At 33.6% G+C, this 11773-nt stretch overlaps 3 protein-coding genes across 3 annotated transcripts; all 3 read left to right on the top strand.

Moving 5' to 3' along the window:
• Nucleotides 1–583: 583 nt before the first annotated feature.
• LOC149898263 (ileal sodium/bile acid cotransporter-like) lies at nt 584–6603 on the top strand. Its single transcript, XM_090115460.1, has 10 exons — nt 584–694; nt 1726–1879; nt 2859–3011; nt 3442–3584; nt 3996–4115; nt 4429–4603; nt 4937–5199; nt 5533–5719; nt 5990–6065; nt 6391–6603. The coding sequence occupies exons 2-10, from the start codon at nt 1735–1737 to the stop codon at nt 6497–6499; spliced, it is 1371 nt and encodes a 456-aa protein (XP_089971586.1). The 5' UTR covers nt 584–694; nt 1726–1734; the 3' UTR covers nt 6500–6603.
• A 557-nt stretch (nt 6604–7160) lies between these two features.
• On the top strand, nt 7161–8974 carry LOC149898262 (uncharacterized). The gene is made up of 2 exons (XM_090115550.1): nt 7161–7297; nt 8248–8974. Exon 2 carries the CDS (start codon nt 8394–8396, stop codon nt 8952–8954), a length of 561 nt encoding a protein of 186 aa, XP_089971676.1. The 5' UTR covers nt 7161–7297; nt 8248–8393; the 3' UTR covers nt 8955–8974.
• Nucleotides 8975–9596: 622 nt separating this feature from the next.
• Nucleotides 9597–11764, top strand: Theg (Testicular haploid expressed gene). The gene is made up of 4 exons (XM_090115629.1): nt 9597–9947; nt 10350–10605; nt 11108–11227; nt 11464–11764. The coding sequence occupies exons 1-4, from the start codon at nt 9745–9747 to the stop codon at nt 11554–11556; spliced, it is 672 nt and encodes a 223-aa protein (XP_089971755.1). The 5' UTR covers nt 9597–9744; the 3' UTR covers nt 11557–11764.
• The last annotated feature ends 9 nt before the right edge of the window (nt 11765–11773 follow it).

Raw genomic sequence — 11773 nt, 5'->3', positions numbered from 1 at the left:
CTCACAAGGAATCTTAGGCTGTATATGAATAACTAGCTGTGTGGCTCCGCTCCTGTTGATCTTAGCGTGATGATATATAGCCTATAGGGCTATAGCCCTCCTCGATGAGTGGGCTATCTAACACCAAAAAAATTTTTCAAATCGGACCAGTAGTTCCTGAGATTAGCGCATTCAAACAAACTCTTCAGCTTTATAATATTAGTATAGATATCATGTTTCAATTTACTTTCAATACAATAGCATTATTAAATCATACTAGAATGAACCAAGTATTTACCTCTAACAAAAATTAACAGATAAAGTAACGTCTAACTTGATTTAAAAAGCATACTTTTTTTTGAGTCCACTCCCTAAAGAAAAATGGGCTACAGTTATTTTTTGAAGTGAAACTTCATAAAGAAGTTTCACTTCTTACGTGTGTAGTGTGTACTAGTACACGCACACATTGTGCTATTTTTCATAAAAACCTGCGAAATTAAATTAAATTAAATTTAATTTAATTCGTATGTAATGCGCCTAACTTATTTTTTCTATTTAAAATTATCTCGATTGATTTTTAAGTAAAAGATATAATTTCATTCGCGTTGGATAAGTCGGTTGGTGAGGTTGTGTTTATTTATTTATCATGATGCCCTAATCAGTGAATGAAAGTGCAATTTTATATTATAGTTGGTAGAGAATATAAAATAAGTAGGTGAGTAGTGAGTACCTATAATTAATATTCATAACAATCCTAATAGAATACTCTTATACATATATTTAGAATAGTATCAACTATCAAGTTTAGATTTTATAGATCTTTACATGCATTAGATGGATTATAGCTATTAGGTATTCTACCTACGTTTGAAATGTTGTATGGTGAAAGTACAATTTAAAACTGGTTTTATACTGGTCAGAAATGCAATAACAAAACGTTGCACTTAACAACGTCTTTAGGCGATTTAGTTTTAACTACCTAAATTAATAAATCTTGCATATATGCACATAAGCCTCTATTAACTGACAGACAACTTTTGAAATAACTTTAAGTACATACATAAGGATGCAGGGATTATATTGTTTATAACCAAATCACTAAATTTTTTACTTATCATTAGATATGAAACACCATTTTAATAAGTACCTAGCAACTAGATTAATATTGATATACTTTATATCAATGAATTTTATAATACTTAGGCTAAAATATGGGCTAAATCTTGAATGTTTACTTTTTCTATTGTGCATTATGTTATTATCGTGATTATCTATTAGAAGTATGTCAAGATTAAAGTATTGTGCACGCAACTACACGCAACTGCTACTTTTGACGGTACAGTTCGCAGAATAAATCGTAGCAAATTTTTGTTTTCCTAACGGATACTGGGGTTTTTACTTTTTGACGATTGTCATAAATACAAAATTTTAATCTTCAATCGTCGTTTTACCGAGTTCAAGTATGGTAGAAAATTATCAAACACAGTGTACATAAATTACAATAAATAAAACGCGATTTTTTGATTGATGATATTTTTAATGTAGATTCTGTTTAGAATACCAAATTAATTAGTAACTATGCAAAATATATTTTTTTTCTTTTTTTTAACCGGCTATAGATAACGATAGCACAGTACGATAGGTTGGTAGCGAAAATTCGATTCGAATTCAAATTTTTCGTATTCAAATTCGAATTCGAAACTAAGTCTCAAAAGAAAGAAAACTCATTCGTATATTTTCTTTCAGGAATAAAAAATGAAGATCTTCATAACAGTGCTTGGCCTTTTGGCCATTTCTCCGTTAGTGATCACTCAAACAACTGACTTGGTAGCTATGTTCGAGCCTGACTCCGTGCTGGTACAAATGGACGAATATTATTATGTTGACTTCAATGTAACAGGTATTTTAACCGTTTCTTAGCTACTTTTCCCGTCATCACTCGGTTTTTTTAAAATAGTTATTACTTATGTTTTTTTATGCTTATTAATAGGGATGCGCCTTGTGGTCTAAGATGGTACGGCGCTTCCCTAGTAGACCTGTTCAGTCTACGCTTGCCCTCTACAAACATATAGTTAGAAATTTAAGCTCTTTCTAGTACAGTATATAAACATATATGAAAAGTGTAGATTTAGATATCTGTTTATAATGACTGCTTCGACATTGTGTACACAGAACTGAGTTAGAATAACTAGAATAACAATAAGCCTCCCAAGTGAATTAACATTATTGGGTACAAGACCTTGAAAATATGCTTCTAAATAAATGTATAATCGATTCAATGATTAGACTTTTCATGCAAAAGACGAAATTTGTAGAGCATGCCATAAATGCTCTACAAATTTCATTTTACATTTTATATCTACATAACAATCTGTAACACAAGGTAAACACTCAATAGTTTTACATTTAGCATTATATCCAAGTAATTAACTTTTTATCTACAATTAGATTAATACTTTTCACACGATAAGGTAAATACGTGCGACTATTCAAATATCTGAGAAAGTTTACACTATACAGGAGATATTCAGTTTTCATTCTGTTTATATGCACATTTTTATAAAAGGGTGTTCTAGGGGATTTTGGACTACCTTGGTGGAAAGCATCACTACATATAAAACAAAATATTACGTCGCGTATGTCTGTCCACAGAAACTACTGCACCGATTTACATACTTTAATTATTGTTTTTACGGGTGGATATCGCACGAAGGTTTACGTATAAGTATAAGTTTAATTTCTGGACTATCTGGGCGAAGCCGCGGGCTGAATACTAGTTAAAGTAGGTATACATATATCATACGTTATCCAAATGAATATTAGCGATAGCAATATTTCAAGAAATCTTACAATTCTAACAAGTTTTCATTATATTACAGGGTCTAATTTCCAAGCCAATGACGAAATAGTTGCGATTTCTGAAATGGAAAACTTAGCTACTGCAGAATGGAACTCGACATACCGACTTACTGAGGAAGAAGCGAATAATGGCTTTTTTGAAGGAAGATTAAGAATAAATGGCCATTTTCTTGGTAAGAACAGATTTTTTATCGACGTTTTTAAACGCGTTGAAAGTAAAAAAAAGATTGTGTTAGCCGAGCTCACGTGTCAGAAGTGAAACTTCTTAAGGCATGATTCAAAGATTGAAATCTAAAATCGTCGCCTTACTCCATGACGTGACGGTATTGCCACGATGCGACCTTGAAATTTTACTCTTAACGTGCCTAAAGAAGTTTCACTTCAAAAATTTGATGAAATTAAAGAGAAAGAGACAGATAGAGAAACACACGCACGACACACTTTACGATTATTACCAAATGGTCGATACAAATTTTGAATTAGGTCTCAATTCTATCTAGCCCCCTTTGGCACCGCGCAATAAGGAACTTCATTCCAAAAATTCCAAATTAATATACCGCTTTCATGTAAAAGTAATTATAAAATGATATGTAACATTTCCAGGCAGACTAGAAGTTTACATAGAAAGCAGAAGACAATCTCCAACAGGAACAATAACCATTCCCGTGACTGGAACATTACCAGTCACTGTCGTTCGACCGCAAAGAGTAATAGATTCGATCTTCACTACCAGTGTTGCTGTTTTAGTAAGTATATTTTATTTTTTTTTGCTTGATAGAATAAGTCAATTTTTTCCTCATAATACTTTTAATATTATAAAGCTGAAGAGTTTGTTTGTTTGAAAGCGCTAATCTCAAGTCCGATTTGAAAAAAAAATTCAGTGTCCATTTATCAAGGAAGGCTATAGGCTATATATCATCACGCTAAGACTGCGGGTGAAACTGCGGAGCACAGCTAGTGTTTAATACTTGGAATTCGGGTATTATTGGTAAATTTTGATCTGATTGACTTATTTCTATTTTTCTTTAAATTAAATTAATAATTAGTTGTTAAATACACTTTCGAATAGATATTTTTTAATAACGACATACTGTGTGTCTGTGTTCTTGTTTCCTTTAATGATTTTAACAAAATAATATTTTTTTACTTTATTCTAGGTGTCTTTAATTTTCATAAACTTCGGCTGTGCGATGCATTGGCCCACGGTAAAGGAAGTGTTGAAGAAACCAATAGGGCCAGCGATAGGAATGTGTGGACAGTTTATTTTTATGCCACTGGTAAGTGTCTAATCTATAAACATTATTTATTGTTTATTTTATATTGTGTGCGATTTTATAGTGTGATTTAAGTGTCTATAGACGCTTAATGTGAAAAATTATATTTTTCTGCGGTGTATTTATTAATATGATGTCAATGTAAATTACTCATTATATTGTAAAACTATCGAAATGTATAAAACGTGTGTTTCAAGCACAATAGATCTTTTCATGTCAAAAGTCACTTTCTAGCGGCCTAACTCTTTCCAAACACAGAAATCTTATAAAATCTAATTTCACAATATAATAAGAAAATTAATAAAATGTATTACAGATATCATTTGGCCTCGGTTACCCCTTATTCCCCGACATGCCCGCGTTACGTTTGGGTCTGTTCTTTATGGGCGTGTCTCCCGCGGGAGGGGCGTCTAACATATGGACCTTTATATTGGGAGGAAACTTGAATTTGTCGCTCGCTATGACCTCTATATCGACTATTGCTAGTTTTGGTAAGAATATATTATGTATGAAATTATATTGTAGTATCGAAAAAAAAAAACAAGTTTACAGGATAGTGTTAAAGAAAAAAAACTTTTATTCTTGTCCTTTTTAGCAAGATATTTCACTGTATAATAATAGAATTGATTGCGAAAAACTTTATTTTTCATTAATCAATCACATACACGTAAGGGAAAACGAATTTTTAGACTAAATTTTGCCAAAACGGTATTAAAATTTGAAAGCGAAATTAAGTGGGTTCGAACCTACCTCATGATCCAATTTTTTCAAATATTTATAAATTGCATATTTTTCAAAATTTCAAAGTAAATGTTTGTTTACAGCTCTAATGCCAGCCTGGTTATTCAGTCTCGGTCAAGTGGTCTTCAGTAACGCTAACATAGTGGTCCCATACGCAAGGATAGGATATTTTGTAGTTGGTCTCCTCGTGCCGTTAGGCTTTGGTCTGGCTATGCAGAAGTTTGTGCCCAAAATAGCAAAATTCATGGTCAGAATATTAAAAGGATTTTCAACTACGTTACTGCTGTTTATTATCATTTTTGCTATTATCACGAATTTGTATATCTTCGAGCTGTTTAATTGGGCTGTAAGTATGATTTTATTTAAAATTCTTATAAAGATTTTATACTGGTAACTAAAAAAATACTAGATATGAATGTTTTGCTAATAACTCAAACTGTTACTCGTTAATGTAGTTGGATGTTAGAGACGTTGTTTAATAAAATATTGATAAATAATAATTACTACTTTTAAGCAATAAGATGTTTTAGAGTCATGTAAGAGCTATAGTGCATAAAACAAAATCAATTCCCATATATGTTATCGTCGATTTAACTTACGGACAAATCGTCTAGCATGATAGCATCTAACCTCTGTTTCAAGCCTGTTAAAACTTTATAAATCAAACATTTTATTCCAGATACTAGTAGCGGGCATGGGTTTACCCTGGCTAGGATATCTATCAGGTTACATCGTGGCTCGACTTCTAAAGCAACCGCATGAAGATGCGTTGGCCATTTCTATTGAAACTGGAGTACAGAATATGGGAATAGCTGTGTTCTTGTTGCGATATGCTTTGCCGCAGCCTGAAGCTGATTTAACTACGGGTAAGTTATTTTTATTTTAAGAAGTTATTTTTTATGGAACTAAGTGATGGTAAAAAGTTAATAATGTATGAAATTGCGTACAGAGTCCAGTGAGGATTTTATCTATACTTAATATTATAAAGCTGAAGAGTTTGTTTGTTGGAACGCGCTTATCTCAGGAACTACTGGTCCGATTTGAAAAATTCTTTCGGTGTTAGATAGCCAATTTATCGAGGAAGGCTAAATATTAATACTCTACTATTAAATCTAATATCTGCCTATTTTTTACAGTTGTACCAGTATCAGTGTCCATCATGACTCCGGTTCCAATGATGTGCATCTTTATATACCAGAAAATCAGTGCTTTGTATGTACAGTTTCTTTATTATTTTCAATAGAATAAACAGTCTATAAAAAATAACACGCATAATTTAAGAATACACTCATAAATTATAATATCAAATAGACAAATATACTCTGAAATATATTTTCATAATTTACTTAATTTTACATATTTCTCTTATAATAAGATAAACTATTATTTTAGAACAGAATTATTATTGTGAAATCAATCCTGAATTTTTTAATTATCAAAATTCTGCTCTACATTACTTAAATATATGTTTAAAGAAACAATACATATCAGCGTTCATCTTTATTCATAAATGTTAACTAATACATTTTTTTCACAGTATCCGCAATCGGAGAAAAGCAAAAAAAACAGCTATAGAAGACGAGAATACCATAGAGGTGACGGATAAAGTCCCAGATACGCCGGTGACAGATAAACAAGCAGCATAGACAATAGAATATTTATTATTGTGTAATATGTGTACATACAAATAACTAGTCTGTAAGAGATGTAAATATTTTTTGTATTTAAATAAACGGTGTTTTATATTGTATTATTTGTTTTATTTCGTAGATAAGATTCTAAACTGATAGATATAGAAACCGATTTAAAATCAATTTGATTTGCCATAAAATCATTACTGAAAATATTTTATTCCACATAATGACTAGTATTTTGTAAGAGCAAACGATATAATGTGCATCTTACATACACGTAAAATTTGATATGTTACTAAATTTTGTTGAACTAAGAGCCCCCGCAGACCACAGACTTTTTATCGGCAGATAGTTTGGTCGGGCTCTTAATCAGTACGCAGATGTAAGCAAATGCGCACACTATGACGATTAGGTATCGGCCGATAAACAAGTTTGATGGGCTTCCCGATTCAATTCAAACTAAACTGTCGGTAAACTATCGGCCGACTGTATAATCAGTATTGACTCCCTACCACACGCGCACACACGACGATTTTTTAGTCGGCCGACTAAGCCGATAGTTCAGTTCGCTCTGAGCTTTGACAGCGAATGGTCGGCCGCGCGTGTAAAATGGCGTCACTTTCTCAGTCGCTTATTTCGGAATCTTCGATCATTACTTTGATCGAGGAAGTCGAAAAACGCCCTGCACTTTACAAGAAAAATCTAAAAGAGTACTGTGACGTAAATGTAAAAAAAAACTGTGGGAGGAAGTTTGCGAAGCTGTTGTTCCTGATTGGAATGAGCTTAGTGCTCAAAATAAAACAAATCAAGGTACGATACATTTTTATTTATTTACATTACACTTTATTATATTGACACGGAATTGAGCCTGCAGGAGATATAAAGTATGACGACATGTATTGCCGAACATTATTCATATTATTTCTTCCTCGGTTATTTCCATTTGTATTGAAGTTATTCATGGTACAACTGTAGAGAGTGTCTTTAAAATGTATTCCATCTTTGATTCGTACATAATTGTGTAGGACACAGCAAGCTTTAATAATTTTAACACAAAAATTAATATTTACGTCAATTGGACGGTGAAAAATACGCCATTTATTAGCTAGAATCCCGAAAGTACATTCAACCATGCGTCGAGCTCTTGTATGTCTATAGTTGAAAATTCGCTTGGTGTAGTTTAAATTTCTTTTTGCATAAGGGCGTAATATATGATTTCCAAGTCCAAACGCTTCATCGCCTACGACTGAGAATGGAATAACATCTCCGACATCATCATTAGGCAATTGCCTTCCAAAAGGAATATTTAGTCGATTCTCGGAAAGCCGTTTACCCATTTCTGATGTTTTAAATATTTCCGAATCACTAGCTGTTCCATAAGAACCAACATCAATGTACACAAATTTATAATCGGCATCTGTCCAAGCCATCAAAACGCAGGAGAAGAACTTTTTGTAGTTAAAATATGATGAACCGGAATGTTCTGGCTGTATCATCCGTATATGTTTGCCATCGATCGCTCCAATGATGTTTGGAAAATTTGTGCGACTGTAGAATTCGTCTGCTATTTCAATCCAGTCATCTTCTAGTTTGGTTGGCATATATAACGGTTGAAGCATATTCCATATTTGCTCACATGTACTTTTTGTAATATCTCGTATTGTAGAAGCTCCCATCAGATAATCAAAAGACAATGAATTGAAACTTGCTCCAGTAGCCAGATACCTGTAATGAATTAATTATATTTTATTATTTTTCAGGCCGCGATATACAAAAAAAATGGGCCAATTTACGGACTTGCTTTCGCCGAGAATTAAATGCACAAAAGAACACAAAGTCGGGGCAGGCTTCGGTCAAGAGGCGTAAATACGTATACTTTGAACAATTATTATTTTTACTTCCATGCATGGAAAATCGTCAAACGGAAGGTAACCTGAACCTGGCCCAGGATACTTCAGAAAATGCGGAAGATGATGAAGAAACTGCTCCATCCGCTTCCGCACCTTCCGCACCTCCTCGCCAGAAGAAAACTCGTGTTTCGAAGAATACGGATTTGGATGAAGCAATATTAAAAGCATTAAATGAGACTAATGTTGATGAAGATGTAAACTTTGCATTGTCTCTTGTCCCATCACTCAAAAATTTAACCGCAGATGAAAAACTCGATGCTAAGATTAGTATTCTTAACGTATTTAAACAGATAAGACTTGGTAGGCGTGTTCAGCCTCTTTCTCAACCAACATACACCATACTGCAACAACCCATAAACTCTTTTCCTGTTTACCAACGAGGGACTAACATCTTGCCGCCACAACAACAATCTCAGGCTTATACATCCGGTTCTACACCATCCCCCACTATACCACAAACAACCATTCAAAATGTTTCATCACCAGCTGATTCCAACATGTCAGCCGAGTCATATTATACAAATTTTTCAGAAGATTCCCAAATATACGACTTGTAAACTTGGCATTTGAATTATTATAATAAACAATTAAAAATATGTTTTGTGGTTTATCTTACCTTATCGTAACGCTCAATCTCTCCTCCACAGGTATAGATAGTCTTAAATTTGTATCCTCCTTCGCTATTCCTGGTCCAATTAATTTGACAAGTTGGTTGAAGCTAGTTATGCTCATTCGATAAAAGGCGAAAAATTTTTTCGGGTAATCGAGTAATTTGGAATGCATAGTGTAAAATTTTCCATTTAATAATCTATCACTAAAGATAGGATGCACCCAATACTCTCGAGCTCTCTTTTTAATTTTCCTCCTCCGGTGTATGAGAGCAATAATAACAATTCTATGCAATGTTTTATTAATTTTCATTGTGCGGTGCGACCACTCTTTTCAACGATTGGTTAGAAACTAGCAAATAGTCGGCAGACTGTTGGATAGTTTGCGCACTCATAACCGACTGAACTGTTTAGTTGAACCGGTGTGCGTACTAGCAGGCCAACCCGACTAAACTATCGGCCGATAAAAAGTCTGTGGTCTGCGGGGGCTCTAAAAATGAGGAAATAGAAGTAGAACCTTCTTTACATATCCATAGAACCCACATAGAACCTGTGCATAGAACTGACACAAATTTTCTATCATGTCGTGATGTCACTCTATTTTCAACCTTCATCAACTCGCAAGCAGATTCAATAATGGAGAAATCAAAAACCAAATAAAAACAATGTAACCCAAACTAAACCCAACCACATAGCCGCAGCATAACTCTTAGAATAGCTAGATACGTCATATAAAACAATGGTTAAGCCAAAGTACGATCTACCCACTCCCACTTTCCCATACAAAATTCCAAAAAGACTGAACATTCTGAGTGTTCCGAGGAAGTATATTATAGATACAGGTGAAGGAATGCCCGCTTTAACGCCTAGGGGTATACGAAAGTCGGCTCTTGGTGCTCAAATAACTGATAGAGTTACTGACGTTGCGTGGCCGTATCTTCGGTAAGTTATCCAGAATACCTACTTGTATAATTGATACTACATATCTAGATTCTAGAATGTAATATTGTGTAGAACAAAAAGCATTTTAACACAAAACCTTAACCTTTCTTAATATGTAGGCATGTGGAAATTAAAGACTTTTAACGGATTTTAAATGCGATTTATTCATTATGTATGAGAATGCAGTATGTCTCTCCGTGACCGCGCTCGCTTTAAAATATTCTAAACGTCTCTAATTTCTAATACTCGTGTACCTAAAAGCAAACACATGAAATACTATGTAGGCACATCTCTGAACGAATTCCAATTATTAAGATCTGTTATAGTGCCCATTCAAATAGAACGCAAAAAAACACGATTTCACAAATTAATCCAAGTAAAAACTACTAAACTACATTTCAGACGTTTCCTCATAATAAAGCGGATGTACAAACACCGCTTTAGTCAAGAGCGAATGGAAAAAATAGACCACATGATAGAGGCCGCTAACGCTACATGTTATTCAAAACTCGCAAATTGCGTGCTAGATCTGAAGAAACAAGACTCGAAGGATATTAAGAAAAAGCGCGGGTGGACTGAAAGCGAATGGAAGAAACATATGGATTATATCTCGCAGATAGCTGGACCGAGGAGGGATTTTAGACCACCTCCGATTAGGGTAAGTAAAAGTAGGATAGGACGTGTAATATATTAACTGTGATTATATCAAATCTGATGATTATTGCTATGAATAAACGCCATGCTAAAGCGCGTCACACACGGTGAAGATACTATAATATTTTATCTTAAGATACGGTAATATTTTATATTATAGTATCTTAAGGTATCCGGTATCAGCGTTCTGACCATCATTTTTCTTTTTGTCATTGCGTACTAAGACTCCTGTAGAACCGCCATCCTGTTACAAATGACCCACAAAATTTCGGGTCAGTTGTCAGAAAAATGATGGTCAGAACGCTGATACCGGATACCTTAAGATACTATAATATAAAATATTACCGTATCTTAAGATAAAATATTATAGTATCTTCACCGTGTGTGACGCGCTTAAGACCTATGATTCGTTATTTAAATTATTTTCGATGGAAACCTGCTCGAAGCTGTCTGCTGTATATTAAACATTGTGTTTGCAAATCTTTCGTCAAATTATGTGTTTACAGAGAGGACAAGGAAAGCCATTAGATGCTTTATTACCAAGAATCAACCAGATATGCCGCTTACCCGAGTTTAAGATTTACAGAAGACTATCACAAGAGGCTTGGTACAGAGATCCTGTTAAGGTAATAGGTTTATTGTATTATACCTTTAAATGATCGCATATTCGATGAATGTAGGGGTTAAAACTTAAAAATAAAATATTTTTCCTCAGTCTTGTAAAATTAAAAGTAATAAGTTACGCAGTTTCTTAACGTCGGACGTCAACGTCGTCTTTGAAAAAATAAAAGATAGATAGCTTTTAGATAATTGTCCCTCAAAAAATATTCATATTGATATAAATATAATTTATTTATTTTAGGTTCCACCAAACGCATTGAAATACGTGATATCAGACCGTGTGAAGAAACTAGCTGTTGCAAGAGTTATACCGCAGCCCGGCGCATTTGATTAATTATTTATAAGAACTATTCAGTTCAAACTGTATGCTTTAAATAACTCGAGTTGAAAGATTTTTAATGCCCTATTCGAAAACTGTATTCCTTTTGAAGTCTACTATATACGTATTACTATAGCATTGTATTGTAACATGGTCATCATGCATGCATAGAAATTGAATAAAATATGCAGTATTTAGTTTATAAATCCTATTGTAAAGTAATTATTAAGTG

This window comes from Colias eurytheme, chromosome 23 (genome assembly GCF_061535395.1).
Source record: "Colias eurytheme isolate Ceu_HAF_F1 chromosome 23, ilColEury1 Martin Lab GWU primary, whole genome shotgun sequence".
Lineage (NCBI taxonomy): Eukaryota > Metazoa > Arthropoda > Insecta > Lepidoptera > Pieridae > Colias > Colias eurytheme.
The sequence above is the reverse complement of the archived record's forward strand: the minus strand, read 5'-3'. Positions and strand labels throughout refer to the sequence as shown.

What these genes read in the sequence shown, in the direction of transcription:
- LOC149898263 (XM_090115460.1), top strand. Translation starts at nt 1,735, where the DNA reads ATGAAGATCTTCATAACAGTGCTTGGCCTTTTGGCCATTTCTCCGTTA. An exon ending in AATAAATGGCCATTTTCTTG is followed by an intron (nt 3,012 to 3,441) that starts GTAAGAACAGAT and finishes TAACATTTCCAG; the next exon opens with GCAGACTAGAAGTTTACATA. An exon ending in AGTTTATTTTTATGCCACTG is followed by an intron (nt 4,116 to 4,428) that starts GTAAGTGTCTAA and finishes AATGTATTACAG; the next exon opens with ATATCATTTGGCCTCGGTTA.
- LOC149898262 (XM_090115550.1), top strand. Translation starts at nt 8,394, where the DNA reads ATGGAAAATCGTCAAACGGAAGGTAACCTGAACCTGGCCCAGGATACT.
- Theg (XM_090115629.1), top strand. Translation starts at nt 9,745, where the DNA reads ATGGTTAAGCCAAAGTACGATCTACCCACTCCCACTTTCCCATACAAA. An exon ending in GTTGCGTGGCCGTATCTTCG is followed by an intron (nt 9,948 to 10,349) that starts GTAAGTTATCCA and finishes ACTACATTTCAG; the next exon opens with ACGTTTCCTCATAATAAAGC. An exon ending in GGTACAGAGATCCTGTTAAG is followed by an intron (nt 11,228 to 11,463) that starts GTAATAGGTTTA and finishes TATTTATTTTAG; the next exon opens with GTTCCACCAAACGCATTGAA.